The 14,932-nt window shown below is 51.3% G+C and overlaps 1 protein-coding gene across 1 annotated transcript; it reads right to left on the bottom strand.

The window, feature by feature from the left end:
- Positions 1-651: 651 nt before the first annotated feature.
- Positions 652-14,290, bottom strand: Drg2 (developmentally regulated GTP binding protein 2). Its single transcript, XM_055594242.1, has 13 exons — positions 14,142-14,290; positions 12,256-12,416; positions 9,273-9,362; positions 8,671-8,731; positions 7,954-8,044; positions 7,452-7,524; positions 7,249-7,339; positions 6,596-6,693; positions 6,176-6,252; positions 4,906-4,994; positions 4,229-4,287; positions 1,641-1,694; positions 652-1,326 (listed from the first exon to the last, which is right to left on the bottom strand). The coding sequence occupies exons 1-13, from the start codon at positions 14,203-14,205 to the stop codon at positions 1,240-1,242; spliced, it is 1,095 nt and encodes a 364-aa protein (XP_055450217.1). The 5' UTR covers positions 14,206-14,290; the 3' UTR covers positions 652-1,239.
- Between the last annotated feature and the right edge of the window lie 642 nt (positions 14,291-14,932).

Consider the following 14,932-nt stretch of genomic DNA (forward strand, 5'->3'; position numbering starts at 1 on the left):
AAGCCAGGGTACCTTACCTGGGTCCTGTGGCCGGCTCCCAACCTGCATGCTGTCTATTGGGGGTCCTGTGTCTGCCTTCACAGAGTTGGATAGAGGCTCAGGCAGCCACATTGACCGCATGGGGCCTGATGTATATTTAATGACATCTATTATTCTTGTTTTGTCTCTGGAAAGCATGAGCAGCTAACGTGGGAGCAAGAACAGCCTGGAGAGCAGCAGGCTGCTCCACATGGTAGTCTGGCTCTCTTCCTGGTGACTATACAGAAATTGGGTGACATACCCCAAAACCCCACTTCTCAGGCAGCCAAGAACAGTTGTATGCTGTCCATGAAGAGGCACAGGACCTTGCCAGTATTACTGGAGGCCCCATCCTGGCTTTAATACCAGCTGCCTTGCACTCTATTCCAACAGTCTCAAGGGCTTCCTAAGGATGCTTTCTACTCCGGCAGCTGAGCCTAGCCTCTAGAAAAGCCAATGGAGGGCAAACGTAGCCTCTGGGCAGTCTTCCTGGGCTAGGTGGATTCTGCCTCCTCCTAGTTAACCAGGCCCAGGCCAGTCCTTTGCAGGTCTAAGCTATACCAACTTCCCACTCAGTTCCAGGTTTGCTGCTGACCCATTCCCACTGGACCAAGCAACAGAAATACAAGTTCCTCTGGTATGGGCAGGAATCACTTCCCATTTTTTATTTCAGAAAGTAGGGCGGAGATAGGAGCTTAGAAGGAAACAGATTCAGACTCAGATGTCCCACCCAGGCAGGCAGGGACTGCTCTGGGAGGGGCTCCAAAAGGGAGGCACTTTAGGACACTTTGGCTGGGCCCTGGCTTCCACAAGGGAAAGCCCTGTATTGGGAGGCCTCATCCTGAGCCCGCTAGGTGCTAGAGTTGTTGCCAGGAGTCTCAGCCTCAGGGACCCAGACAGGCCTACCTGAGCCTGGGTCAGCTTGAGATCTGGCTGGGAGGATGTGGGTAACTAGCTCCTTGAGTGCCCAGATGGGACACAGGACAAGCACACAGGCTGTAGGTTTCCAAAGAAGCCTACCACAGGAACAGGCTTATGAGAAATGTCCTCAGCAAAGCCCTGGTCCCCAGCCTTGCCTGTCCTGTCCCCAATACTGCTTACTGAAGAAGTTCATGAAACAGCCAACTTACACCCTTCCTGGGGTGTATGTTTGTACTTTTCCTGTTTGGGTGCCCCAGGGGTCCAAGTCCCCAGGAGCCAAGCTGCAGGCAGATAGTGTGACTACTTTTTCACAATCTGGATGACATCCTCATGTTCCATGGTGTGAGTCAGGCCGACCCGCTGTGGGCTGTACTTGGTGCTGGTACCCTGATGGAAGAGCGCAAAGGGGACACATCAGTCTCTGGATGGTCAAGGCTGCAGGAAGACAGCAGGGTGCAGGGGGAGGGCGTGAATGCCAGAACTAGGACTCCTGCAGCAAAAACTTTGTGGGCCTGGACAGGGAAGAATCTCATTTAGTCTTGCAGATAGAGAGACTCACTTCCCACTCCGGTTATTCCTGGGGTAGGACAGACATGGGGATCCCCATGCAGAAGGGTAGGGATGCTGCCAAAAATGCTGTGCTGAGCCTAACCCTGGGGCTCTTGGGTCTAGCCTTCCACCCACCTCATGCCCAGACTCACCCACACCAAGGCATACTTGAACTGGCTGGCCAGTGACCGGTGGATGCGATGGCACTAGGGGACAGAAGAATCAGAGAGCTGAGACCCTGCAACTGGGGCTTGTGGTGAGCAACCTTCCTACATGAATGCTTTGACATTCCAGGCCATGAAAAAAGGTGGGCCATAGGTCTCATAAGCATGAGCCCTTGTTCCACCCCTCCCACACCCAGCTCTCAGCAGGTTTGAAATCCCAGCTAGGAATATTTCTGCAGATGACAGCCCTCCACCTGTTTCTTCTGGACAACTGGATCCTTTAGAGAAGGCCAGAAAGGCTTTTCAGAACACCCAGCTTGGCTTGGAGTCATTAACTGCTTGGTCACTGTCTTTCAAGCCTCCTGACTCCAGCTGTGGCCTACAGCATCTTGGATATCACACCCTATTCCTCTCCTGGCCCAGCCTATATGCTGGGTGGGATGAAGGCCACAGTTAGTGTCATGGTGAGGGTAGCATAACAGAGGTGGCTGCAAATAGACTGTGCGATATCATTCCTCCTCCCATGTGCTCACAAATCTTACAGGCCCAGGCCTGCAAGAACACTTCCTGAACAGATATGGTAAGTCAGCAGTCTGGGTGAGTGACAGCTAGTAACAGCCAATTCCTAATTCCCTATCTGAAGGCCAGAGAGTGAACACTGTGGGCCTGGAGGTCAGCTCTAAGCTACAAATGAGCTTTTAAGCTCTCCTTGGTCCTCAAAATGGAAGGGAGGGAAGGAGGGAGGAAGGAAAGACTGCCATCCACCGGCAGTGTAAAAGCACAGTTCTGCCACCCCTCAGAGCACTTGAAACTCTGACAGCCAGCACTCCTCCCCTGTGGTTTGCTTTAAGCACTAATATGCTTGTGTCTGACAGAAGGGACCCTTACAGCAGGGCCCATTTACTACAAGCTCTCCAGGGGCCTTTTTCATGACAGGGCACTTCTCTACAATCCTTTAAGAAAAATGGGAGTGTGCCAGAGATGGAAAGGGCATGCCTCAGAGCCTTCTGCCCCAGGGCTCCTTGCCGCTCATAGGCAAGCCACCACCAGCATGGTTTACAAAGGCCCTGGGGTCTGTCATCCCCAAAAGAGGGGCTGAGGCAGAGGAGCTGAGTGTACTGGCAGGTCTGGCTGGCTTTTCTGGTCTCAGCCAGCATCCTGGCTGCAGTGCATGCCTCAGGGTAGGGACAGGCCACTTCCTCACAGGGAGAGCATTTTTGGGACAAAGTCCAGGCTCTGAGCAAAGGCCAAAGGGCCTCTCCCACCCCACTGGCCTCTTTTGAGTGTCTGGTTCCTGTGCCCATTCCTGGCCTTTGTTCCTGCCTCTGGGCCTTTACATTTGCTTATCCTGATAAGTACCATGCCCTTCTCCTGGGGTCCTGTGCTCTTCCTACTATATATGGTGAGAGCCAATTTGGTCCAAGGTGGAGCATGTTCTTACAGAAGGACCAGCACTGTGTCAAGAGCTTATCATGCTCCCAGCAGGTGACACCACAGATATGGCTCCAGAAAAGGCTAAAGAGTACTCTCAACCCTCCTTAGCCAAGGGCTATGAAAGCTAGGCCCAGAAAAAGAGGTGACTATCTTGGCTGTGTCCAGGCACCACAAGGCTGGTACCTTGTTGGCTCAGGCTAGACATGCCAAATGAAAGGCTGTGCGAAAGTGGAATACTGTCTGCCTACCATCTTTCTGAGGGACTGCAGGAATGGCTAGTTCCCTGCTTCCAGAAAAAAAGATTCTGAGAAATAACGGGGATGGAGGAAAATGAAATCTAAGAAAGAACTCAGGAATATGGCTGTATGGCCTGAAGCTACTCAGGCAGCTTTTCTGTCAGACAGCAATTCCAACCCTTGTGCCCTAAACTCAGAATTCCTGACTATGCTGCTCTTACTCTGCATCCCAGGGCAACTCGGTCCATGCCCAGCAAACTTCAGCTACATGTGAGCACAACCTATGACCACACACAAGAGCTGAGCTCTGTGGTCAGGGGCCTGACATCTGCTAAGCTCTAGTGAGACCAGGTTTACCATGTTTGGTGCTGATGTTCAATGAATGCATGCTGGGGGCAGAAGTTAGTCACAGCCATCCTGGACATAGGCAGTTGGGGAACAAGGGAGAATAGCTAGGCCCCAGGAGCCCTTGGGGGCTCAAAGGTACTCTAAGCGTCGGCTCTGTCACCAGGTGGGAAGAAACTAGATCTTCCCAGGCTTAGCTCCATATATACTGGAGAAACTAGAATATATAACAGCAACGATGAAAGGGTGAGAGTTCTTCTTCACTGACAAACAAATCCTGCAGCATTGGGAGCACTGATCACTAGCACCTTCTCAGTGCCTGGTGGCCAGCTGAGCCTTATTCAATGCGATCTTAGCTACCCTGCAGTTGTTACCCCATCTGACAGGACAGAAAAAGAGAGTCCCACCACCACCACCACCACAGCCTACCTCCCTGAAGGAACCGATCTCAGCATCTACTAACCAGGTAAGGAAGCCTGCCTTACCCCACCTCTCCTACCCAGGCTGGAACAAACAGCTCAGGCCTTGTTATTCTGTCCCTTTGGGTAGGTTTCAACTTACCACATGTTCAACAGAGGCCCCTTTCCGGAGAATGATGGCATCTGTGAAGTCTGGTCTCTCTGTAGGGAGATGAAGGTGTGTCAACCAGTCTTTGCCTGTGCTGGATTGGGCTTCCTTTACAATAGGGCCCTGGCTACAGAGACCCTCTCCACCTCCCAACCCCCTAGCTTTGCTCCTTGCTATCTGGCATACCTTCAGAATAGAGCCTTGGGCTATGCCACCCTGGCACTCATTACAGAACCCAGAGAGGAGCCACTGGATGTGTGGACTGAATGGGGAGGGAGTGGGTGGATGCTGGAGCCTAGGTGGGAAGCCACAGCCCTTCTTAGCTTACAAAGGCAGGGTTAGCACAAATTGCGCCAAGTTCAGGCAACCTGGGTCACGTGAGCAGTGTGCACCAGGCATGAAGGCGGAGTAAGGAACCTAACAAGGCACCTCCTACTGTGGATGGAAAGCAAGAGAGCAAAGCTGCTGTGACACAGTGGGGACCTGGAACAGCTTCCAGACCAGCTGCCCATAGCCAGCAGCTCTGCTGCATGTGCTAAGGATAAGGACTTGTGCTTAGAAAGAGCAGGGACAAGCTGGCATGGAGACTTCTGAGTGGCATAAACAGGCTGGCAGCCCTGGGAAAACTGGGGGGAGGCTTAGCCACTTCTGAGCTGTCGTGCTCAACTCACGCCCTCTCTTCTTGGTGTAGATGCAGGTGAGAGCCAGGTACTCCCAAAGCATCTCCAGCAGGTAGTCCAGGTTCAGCTTCATGCCGCAGCTGCAGGGAAGCTAGTATCAGGCAGGCAGTGCCTGGAGCTCAGAGGCCAGTCTCTACTGTTGGATAGAACTACCAAGGCCAATGTGGCCCTGCCATTACCCAGAGGAACGAGCAGATTATGACCACAGCTGTGCCTTTGGTTGCCCAGCACCAAGACTAACAGAGCTTAGCATCTGCCTGCGAGTTATAGGGAATCCATAGTATCTGTTACAGGGACAGAGCCTGTTGTGATGGGGCTACAGGCATGCTCACCCTTCCCTAAAGAGGACAAATGGATTGTGAAAGGCCCAGGGCCATCCATAAAGTATCTCAGAATATGGGGGGGGGGGAGGGGGGGAGGTGGAACCTAGGTTTTGGAACCTGTGTCTGGCTGAATGCTGTAAGTACAAGCAGGGAAAGGTGTCCACCTTCCATACCAAGGGTGAGTATGTCCTAGGCAGCCGAAGGATCTGGGGGATAGCGGGAGGGAGGCTGCCCTTTGTAGTAGTTGCAGTGTCTAGGGGGCAACCCTCAGTTGTCACCTGCTCCTGCAAGCCAGGCCTTGGGGAAGTCATCACAGGCTTGATTTCATCAAGGAAGGCAGGGAAGCACAGGACTTAGTACAATCCCCTTGAAAAGGAGCCCTGTAGGTGGCATCCAGAAGTGAGCCAGTGACTTCTAGCCAATGCCCCACTCACTAAAGAAGGGCAAGAAGTAGTAGCCAAGGTGGTCTTCACCCATCTAGAGTTTAGTTTCCTGGCAGGACACATCCTCCAAGGTGCCAACACAAGTGGTCACAGAGCTCTCTGGGAACTGTACTTACTACAAAGCTTTACAAGCCTTTAGTCTGGGTGCTGTTTTTCAGACATGACTGTCCCTAGCATCTATGGGAGCCCTTCCTGCAGCTCCTGGCCTCCAAACTCTCCCTTGGGAGGAGATGCTAGGCTATTTGACTTACAGGAGCTAGGGGGTCCAGCTTTCTTCCAAACTGAGGTAGCCTGCCAGGGATTAGAACACTCAGAGAGATGGGGCATGGGGGTGCATGCCTTTAATCCCAGTACTTGGGAGGATAGGGAGGCAGAGTTCAAGACCAGCCTGGTCTACATAGTGAGTTCCAGGATAGGCAGAGTTTGCAGAGACTTTGTCTCAAAACAAACAACACTCAGAAAGGAAAGCAGAGTGGCAAGAAGCCAGCTTCTCACCTGATAACTACACTGTTCGGCATTCGGGCTAACCGATCTACTTCTTCCATGGAGATCTGGTCGATTTTGTTATATACCTGAGAGTGGATAGTGGAGATAGGCATGGAGGAGCAGTCAGGCCAGGGACAGTCCTCAGATGACAGCACCTGCTCACGGGCCTTCTCCCCTCAAGGACTCCTGTTGGAGGGGTCCCCCTAAAAACAAGGCCTAGGTGGGCCGGAACCCTAGTTTCAAGCTCTCCATTCCTCTAAGACTCCAGCAGCCCCCTAAGGCAGGGGAGGTGGGATGCGGAGTGCTCTAGCTCTCAGTTCTTCTCTACTGAGATGGATGGGAACAGTGCAGGTAGCCATCCGGGTCGCTGCAGTGCAAGAGATGCACTCAGAGGAAAGAGCACATGGCCTGGGCCACCATGCCACTTACATACAGGCAGGGCATATATACACGGTTGCCCACAATCACATCAATGAGCTCATCTGGAGAGCAGTCTTCTCGGAAGAGGACTTCGGCGTTGAAGATTTCTGAGTAGCTCTGATTAAGGGCAAGCTGTGTCTCGGCATGGCAACCCCATGTATCTTTTAGTGGGGTAAAGCAGTAAAATGTACTGGCCGTGGGGACCTGGCCATAATCCGTGTGTGAAGTTCTACAAGCTCTGGAAGCTTGAGGAACCCTCTCATTTCTATTCCCTAAACCACAGAATATGAGAAACCAACCATCAGGTGACTCAACGTTTGCCGCCAGGCAGTGAGACAGCGGATGGAACCCTGGGCTACTGTCCAGCAGCACCATGTACAAGCGGGAGGTCCCATCTTGCCCTGCTTGGCCTCACTCATGGTTATCTCTTGGCTCTGGAGCCCTGGCCCATTCTCTAGCACCCGCTCGCAGATGCATACACAGCCCTTGCTTCTTCTCCAACCCAGGGACCCCAATTCTCAGAATATTCTTTCTTCTAGATGTCACCTGGATACCTGGACATCTAACGAGGAGCCAGGACGCGACTGGCACGTGTGTGGCCGGGCCCTGAGCCCTCAAGGCAGGCTGTCCACCCACTAGGAGGCAGTCCCCTGGAAGGATACTGTACTCATGTAGGATGAGCTGCACCAGCTTCTCCGAGCACTGTGTCAGTGTGACCGTTGAGTTAAAAGAGATACCACCACCTTTCTTGGGCTAGAACAAGAGACAGAGAAACCTGATGATGAAAGGGCAGCAACAGCAGCTGTCCATCCCTTGTGGAGGGCCAGGCAGTGCCCAGGCTGCCCTGGGTAGAGTGTGGGCATACCTTGAAGTAGATGTTAGGCTTATGCTTATTCAGGCGAATCCCCACAGACTCCAGCTCCTTCTCCAGCAGGGACCTAGGCAAAGGCTGAGTGAGGCTTCACAGGCTGTTTCCAAGCAAGCCACATAGCTTCCCCTAGCCCAGGCAGCCCTGCTTGCATATGCAGAAGCCAGCTCCCTCCCCTAGCAACCCAAAAGCCCAAAATGATGGTAGAGCCTCTGAAGCAGAGGCTAGATGGTACCCTCATGGGTGCCTAGGGGAAGGTAAGAAATCCCAGAGGGTCTTCTGCGAGAGGCAGGCTGGTGTGCCGCTCTGACAGTAGGGGTGGGCAATAACCAAGGCTAGGCTGTGTCCCTCATACTCGAGCCTAAGATCTCTAACTCTAGCTGGACACAGCCTAGCGGGGAGGACATCTAGGCTGGGTGGTGGTAAGGTAGACATAGACCATTTAAGCCAGAAACACATGGGGTCAGCCCTGCGGCTTCCCCTGCCCTGCAGCACAGACCTCTGCACATCTCCCTTGGTGGCATCCAGCATCATGACGACAACATCAGCTGTCCGTGCTACAGCAATCACCTGCCGGCCACGGCCTCGCCCTAGACAGGTAGAAGGCACAAATGTGACTCTGCAGCCTGAAATATCTTAGATTCCAGTCTCACTGGACTCTCACTGTTCCTGTTATATTTGGCTCTGTGCTAGGATTTTCCTGGCATCTTGCAGGGAGGAATCCAGGAGCTGTTTATTCATGGGGGCTGCTTTTATTTATGTTCTTGGAGACAGGGCTTACTTATTTAGCCTAGGCTGGTCGTGAACTCATGATCTTCCTGCCTGAGCTTCCTCAGTGCTGGGAATATAGGTGTGTACCACTTTAGCCCAGTTAAGACTGGTTCCAGAAGTCACTACCTTAAGTGGAATGACACTTAATGACTTTCTTCCCCTTCCTGTAGTAGGCCCAGCCAAGCTTCATGGACACTTGTTCATTTACCCCTTAACACTGCTGGGAATTTGGTAGGACTATGTCCATTTTAAAGATAAGCATCCAATCACTGGACCAAGAGCACCAAGTGAATATGGCACTGGCATCTGAATTGTGGCTGGTCCTGTCTGGAAAGCAAGAGTACCAGGTCTGGGATCCAAAGGTCATCTCCATGACAGCCCCACCCATTTCAACACTTAGTGACAGAGCTCCAACCTGCCTCCCACCTGCCTGCCCTGCTCCCACCTTGCGCTGCTCCTTCAATGATTCCAGGAAGGTCCAAGAGCTGGATGTTGGCACCTTTGTACTAGGTAGGAAGCAGAAGAGAAGGATAAGACAAGTCTGAGCCACCGTGGCCAGGCGCCTGCCTGAGCCTAAGCACATACATTGGGCCCACAGCTGGTGTCAACTGTGGCCAAGTCTGGGCCTCATCACCTCAGCCTGGCATAGATCACCACGTTGGAGCTGGAGCTGCCTAGGGAGGCCCACACCACACATTGCCCAAATCAGCTCAAGTGGACACGCAAGGTTCCAGCACCTGTTACCCATCCAAGCATGGCCTGAAGTCTGAAGCTTAACAGGGGGCTAAAGAAGCAACCAGACAGCAATCAGAGGCAGGAGCTGGATGTTCAGGGAACAGAGAACAGAGGGGCACCGGGCAGAGCTGCCATATGTGGGCCTGTTCTACTGGGACAAGGTAGGGTTCCAGGCTAGCCAGGTACTTCTCAGCTCTCCAGAAGGGCCAGTGCCCAGATCCGGGCAGCTCCCTCAGATGCGCATACGATGAGCATTCACAAGTGCAAACACAGGCACACTCTTTTATGTGGGGCCCATCACACTCCACTTACTTCAATGACCCCGGGGATGCACGTCAGGGTGGTGAACTCATAGGATGCAGCTTCGCTGGCTGTAGAGGTCATCAGACTCAAGAAAGTGGACTAGAAGGGGGGAAAAAAAGGCCACTGCCCTAAGAAGTCTGAACTCAGTCTCCTGGGCAAGTCCCCAGGACAAGGGGCTGCCTGGGGAGATACAGCAAGAGCCTTCTCTGAACTTAGCCTGGGGACCAAGTATGGAGAATAACTGCTCAGAGAGAGCATGGTCTCCAGCCTACAAACATGCTGACAACCGAGTCAGCACCAGAGGCTGCTGCCGCCCTGGGGGGGTGGAGGGTGTATAGAGAGTTGCAAAAGGATAAAGAAACTGTTTCTGAGAGCACTGGCTGCCACCATACCCAGCAATGATGCTGAAGGTGTTATGTACCTTCCTGATCTAGAACAGGTGGGCCACCCTTCAAGGCAGTGGTACCTGCTGCAGGACTCATTAGGGGCATGCTTTTTTCCTAGACATGCTCACTATAGAGGGAGAAAACAAAGCAAAGGAAATATGCCTAGCCTATAGCAAGCACCCAAGGGACAGCGGCTGTTGCTTACTCCCCTCTTTGGTGCACTGCTTCATGCTGGACTCAGGAGCTTCCCTAGCCCTGGGTACAGACCCAGAGAGTGCTTGCAGCAACCTGTGTCCATCTTGGTTCTGCTGTATTATCTGTATGCCAGTGGCCTGGCTAAAAAGTAAGTCAGCACCTCAGTCTTCATTTTCCCAAAAAGGAACCAGGCCTCCTTGGAGAAATGGTAGATCCCAGTTTAGGGCAGGAAGTAGATCAGATCAGCCAAGCCTCTGGAGGGAGGCTAGGCTGGAGGAACACAGCTGTGGGAGTGTGCTGAAGCTCACTCATGGAACACCTGAGCAGCACTCCGCCAAAATGTTAAGGTTATCAAACTGGGCTGGGACTAAGGTTCAGTGGCGGTAGCTGCTATCCCCAGTACTGAGGGGGTGGGAATGGGGAGGTAGCCGTATCAGTAAAGTGTTTGCTTCCCTAGCACTCATGTAAAAAAACAAACAAACAAAAAAACAAAAACAAACAAACAAAAAAACCTAGGTGTGGTCCTATAACCTCAGCATTGGGGAGCTGGAGGCAGGGGGAAAGCTTGGGATTAGGTCAGGAAGCCTGGCCTACTTGGCAAGGTTCAGACCAATGAGAGAGGTCCTGTCTTAAAAAACCAAGGTGGAAAGACCAAGAAATGCCACCCGACACTGCTGTAACACCCACATCTATATGCACATATGTGCATAAACATCATCACACAAGTGCACCCATGCACACATGAACAAGGAAACACTAAAACTAAATATCAGGGCCAGATATGGTGGGGCGTGCTTCTCATTCTAGCACTTGGGAGGCAGAGGCAGGTAGATCTCTTCTGAGTTTGAGCCTGGTCTACAGAGCCAATTCAAGGCCAGGAAGAACTACATAGTGAGACCCAGTCTTGAAACAAAACAAAAAGTGAAAATCAAATTATGCTGAGGCTGCCTAGAATTAGAGAGACATGACAGATGGGTGTGATGAGGGAATCCAGGTTGGCAGGGAGAAATTAAAAGAGATATGAATCAAAGTATGGGCATAATGGAGATAGCTTGGCTTGATGCATGGGCTGTGACAAGGGCGCTATCCTCATGTAACCACATCACCAATATAGAAACCAGTTATAAGGACTTTGGGAACTCCGTAACAGAAAATCCAAGATCATCCTAGTATTACATATCTATTGGCAAAGAGCTGGAGATGGCTCAGAGGTTAAGAGCACTGTCTGCTCTTCCAGAGGTCCTGAGTTCAATTCTCAGCAACCACATGGTAGCTCACAACCATCTATAATGTGATCCAATGCCCTCTTCTGGTTTGCGGGTGAACATGAAGATAAAGCACTTGTGTACATAAAAATAAGTATTAAAAAAAAAATCTATTGGTAAGCCTGGCATGGTGACACATGCCTTTAATCCCAGCACTCAGGAGGCAGAGGCAAGTGGATCTCTGTGATTCTAAGGCCTGTGTGGTCTACAGATCAAGTCCAGGGTAGCCAGGGCTGTTACACAGAGAAACTCTGTCTTGAAAAAAACAAAACAAAAATGTATTAGCTGGTGAAATGGCTCAGGAGATAAAAAGCATTTGCCGCCAAGCCTGATTTCTACCTAAGTAAGGGCCCACAGGGTGGAAGGGGAGAACCGACTCTCTTAAGCTGTCCTCTGACCTCCAGTGTGGCATGTGCTCTCCTCCACCCCCAATAAAATTTAAAATGTATGAAAACCTTATTTGCCCTGGAATGATGCTTACTTAATCTTACTTCCCACACGAAATGTAATAGGACATCAACATGCATAGGACATTAAGCTAAACCACTTTCCAGAAGAGACTCTGAAAAATGCCATAATGACTCCATCATTTCACTTCAAGGCAAAGTCCTTCTGCTGTCCCTGAGGCCTCATCTTCTCTTGACTCATCATCGTCTCTGCTCTTCCTCAGGCTCACTCAGGCAGATGCCCTGGCTCTCCCAAAGTTTACAGGAAGGTTCCCCCTGAAGGGCCTCTGCACTTACTCCTCCTACAAGCTCCCTCAGGTCCTTAGGGCCTCTTGATGAACCAACCACTCACTAGAGAAGCCTTGACCTACCCAGACATGCCTGGAAGGTTAGCTTGGGCTTCCCCAGAGCTTAAAACCACTTGAGACAGTATTTGAATTTTCTTAGACTGTCTTTTCTGAGAGGAAACATGGGGGGAGGGTTGGATATGCCAGTATCTGGCACAGTGCCCAGCACAAGGTACACACCCAATGACCGTGTGTGGCTGGTTGAGTTGGAAGGCCAACTATTCTGCTGAGGTGAAGGAAGAGTAGCCTCTAAGTCAGGGTGATAGTGAGGGGAGGCACGGAGGGTAGGGATGGGCATGCGGATAGGTGACCCTCTATTGTTCTCCCCAAGGTCCACACGGACCATCACTGACCTTACCCACAGAGGGAAAGCCAATCAGTGCCACACGAGCATCACCTGACTTCATGACATCAAAACCCTCTCCTTTAGACGAGGCTGATTTGGATGGTTCCAGGAGCTGGGCCCGATACTTGGCCAGTTTTGCTTTCAGCAGGCCCAGGTGGTACTCAGTGGCTGGAGGATGTAAAGCAAGGTAGAAGTAAGTGTCATGATCTCCACCTGATGGGCCTGGTGGGCCAAGTGCTAACTGAGAACATCAAGATGAGACAACAAACATCTCAAGGAGACCAGAAGAGCACCCTCTGCCTCAAAAGCCCCTTTGGTATCTCTCACTGGGCCCTCATTACCGTGGGAAAGGAGCATGGATGGGCAGCACTAATGTACCTGGGGCAAAAGGGAGGTTATGAGGCTGCTTTCTGCTCACTCGGAAGCCTTAGGCTTTGCTGGCACCTTCCCTAAAGATTATGAACCAATTCTGAACAACCAGGAAGTGCCAGGATTCTTCATGACTTGTCACATCCCAAAGAGATCCAGAGAAAGCCCGGGTCAGGCTTGAAGGCCTCAGGTCTATCCCGCTTCCCTATGGATACAGGGCATTTTCTGTGGTGCCAGAAACCATGGATGTACCACTGTGTGCTGGAAGGGGATACTGGGGTACAAAGAAGTCCACCATGCTGAGATGCCCCTCGGAGGGAATCCAGACCCTCCCTGCATGTGTCCCATCTCTGTAGGCCCCGGCAGAGGTATGGGTATCCTGTGCTTTATTTTGAGTTCATGTATCCTGACAGCACCCAGCATTCATGACAGGAAAAACAGTATTTTTCACTGTAAATGCTTTTCTTTTCACCTTCCTTTATAAAATTACTAGGGTACCATACTGTTTTCAAAATCTGGGGGAACATGGGTTACAGTATGAAGAAAGAGTTCTATTTTAGGCATTTACAAAATCTTCATGATAAAGGAGGTATGGTTGAGACTGAAAGCCAGGATCTCACCTGTCCAGCCCCACCCCTCCTTCCACCCTTCTCTGACCGTCTACTACTCCCCAATACATTACAGAACTGAACAAACTGATCTTATCCTCGCCTCAGGACCTATGAACCTGTTGCTCCCTGAATTTCAATCAAATCAAGGTCACCCTGCCATTACTGGCTAGCAAAGTCACTTAATCTTACACATCAGATTATTATTTGCAAAACAGGAACGACAGCAGCACTAATTCCTTTATCCCATTTCTGCAGAACTCAGAAAAACACCAAGAACACTGCTTGGCAATCCCACCTCCTCTCTCCACTGATCTCCAACCTATACAATTTGAGGTTCAGATTTGACGCTTCCTTGGTGTTGTATATTTGGGACGGTTTACTTTGAATATTAAGTGCTCACTCTGCGACAAGGGCTTTACACATGGGAACTACAACTGAGCAACTGTTACTCCAATTTTCAGATGAGGATATCGGGTCTCTAAAAGATGACGTGATTTTCACAGCAAGCCTGTGGTGGGCAAATCCTCTAGTCCCTACTTCCCCGACACTACCTCGCTGGCGCCTGCCTCTCTGCCAGGGCAAACTGTTTTGTGGTAAGTTTTCTCTTGCTCTTCTCAGCATGCAGGCCCAGAAGACAGGACCCTAGAGCAAAATCCCCGCCATTGCCTTTCTGGGTCACGGGCTTATTGTGTGCGCTGAGATTTCTGTACTCGATCACCGAGTCCAGCACTAATCAGATCTCTCAAGAACCCTGAAACCACATCGCTGCATGTGCCCGCTCCTGCCTCACGCACGCCTCGGCATTTTCCCAGCGTTTCTCCGGCCTCCCAGGCGGCTCCAGTTGCTCCCTCATTTTACACAACAAGAAACACAAAGAGGGTAGGGAGGGAAATCACTCTGATGCCGCCCTTACCCTTGTTCTTCTGCGTCCGAGCGATCTCCTTCTCGATCTCCGAGATTTTCTCCAAGATCCCCATAGTTGCAGCTTCGGCGGAGATTCACGCTGCCTACAGCTTACAGCGCAGGGAACTCAGGTCTGACGCCGGAGGCAAAGCAGCCAGAACCAGGAAGCGCACCAAGAACGGAATCCTCCTGAGCGCCGGGTGCTGCGAGATTCGGAGTCCGGGCAGACCACATGGAGAGGAGATACTATCGGTTCCTCTCTTGCGCAGCTGCTTAGTGCCAGGACGCAGCCAGGGCTAGACTTTGGCTCATTAGGGCCGGACATTAGGGCCCACAACTCAACCACACAATTCCATTAAAAGCTAGACAAAGGACTTAAATAAATATTCTCCAAAGAAGAGACACAGATTCAATGGCACACGGAAAGACCCCCAGTAAGCAGGGCAGGAAAATCTGTCACTGTGGGGAGCTGCTTCACATTCACTGGGATGGCTGCTAGGAAACACACAAAAATAATAGGAAACAGGTGAGGTTGGAGAGAAGTTGGCATAAAAAAAACAGCTAAAATATTAAATTACAGTATCTCTGTCATTGTCTGTCTGTATCTCTCTCTCTATGTGTGTGTGTGTCTATAAGGATGCACCTCAGATCATCAGGCTGGGTTTAAAGGTGTGCACCACCACGCCAGGCTCTTCATGAGCTTTTAATGTCTGGGAATCCTGGATCTTAATTCCTAGTCACCCCTGATTCCTTAGTGATCCTGTCCTACGTTACAGGTGTTAGTGTTCTACATGGGTGCTG

Source organism: Psammomys obesus, unplaced genomic scaffold (assembly GCF_907164565.1).
Source record: "Psammomys obesus unplaced genomic scaffold, mPsaObe1.curated_primary_1811, whole genome shotgun sequence".
Taxonomy (NCBI): domain Eukaryota; kingdom Metazoa; phylum Chordata; class Mammalia; order Rodentia; family Muridae; genus Psammomys; species Psammomys obesus.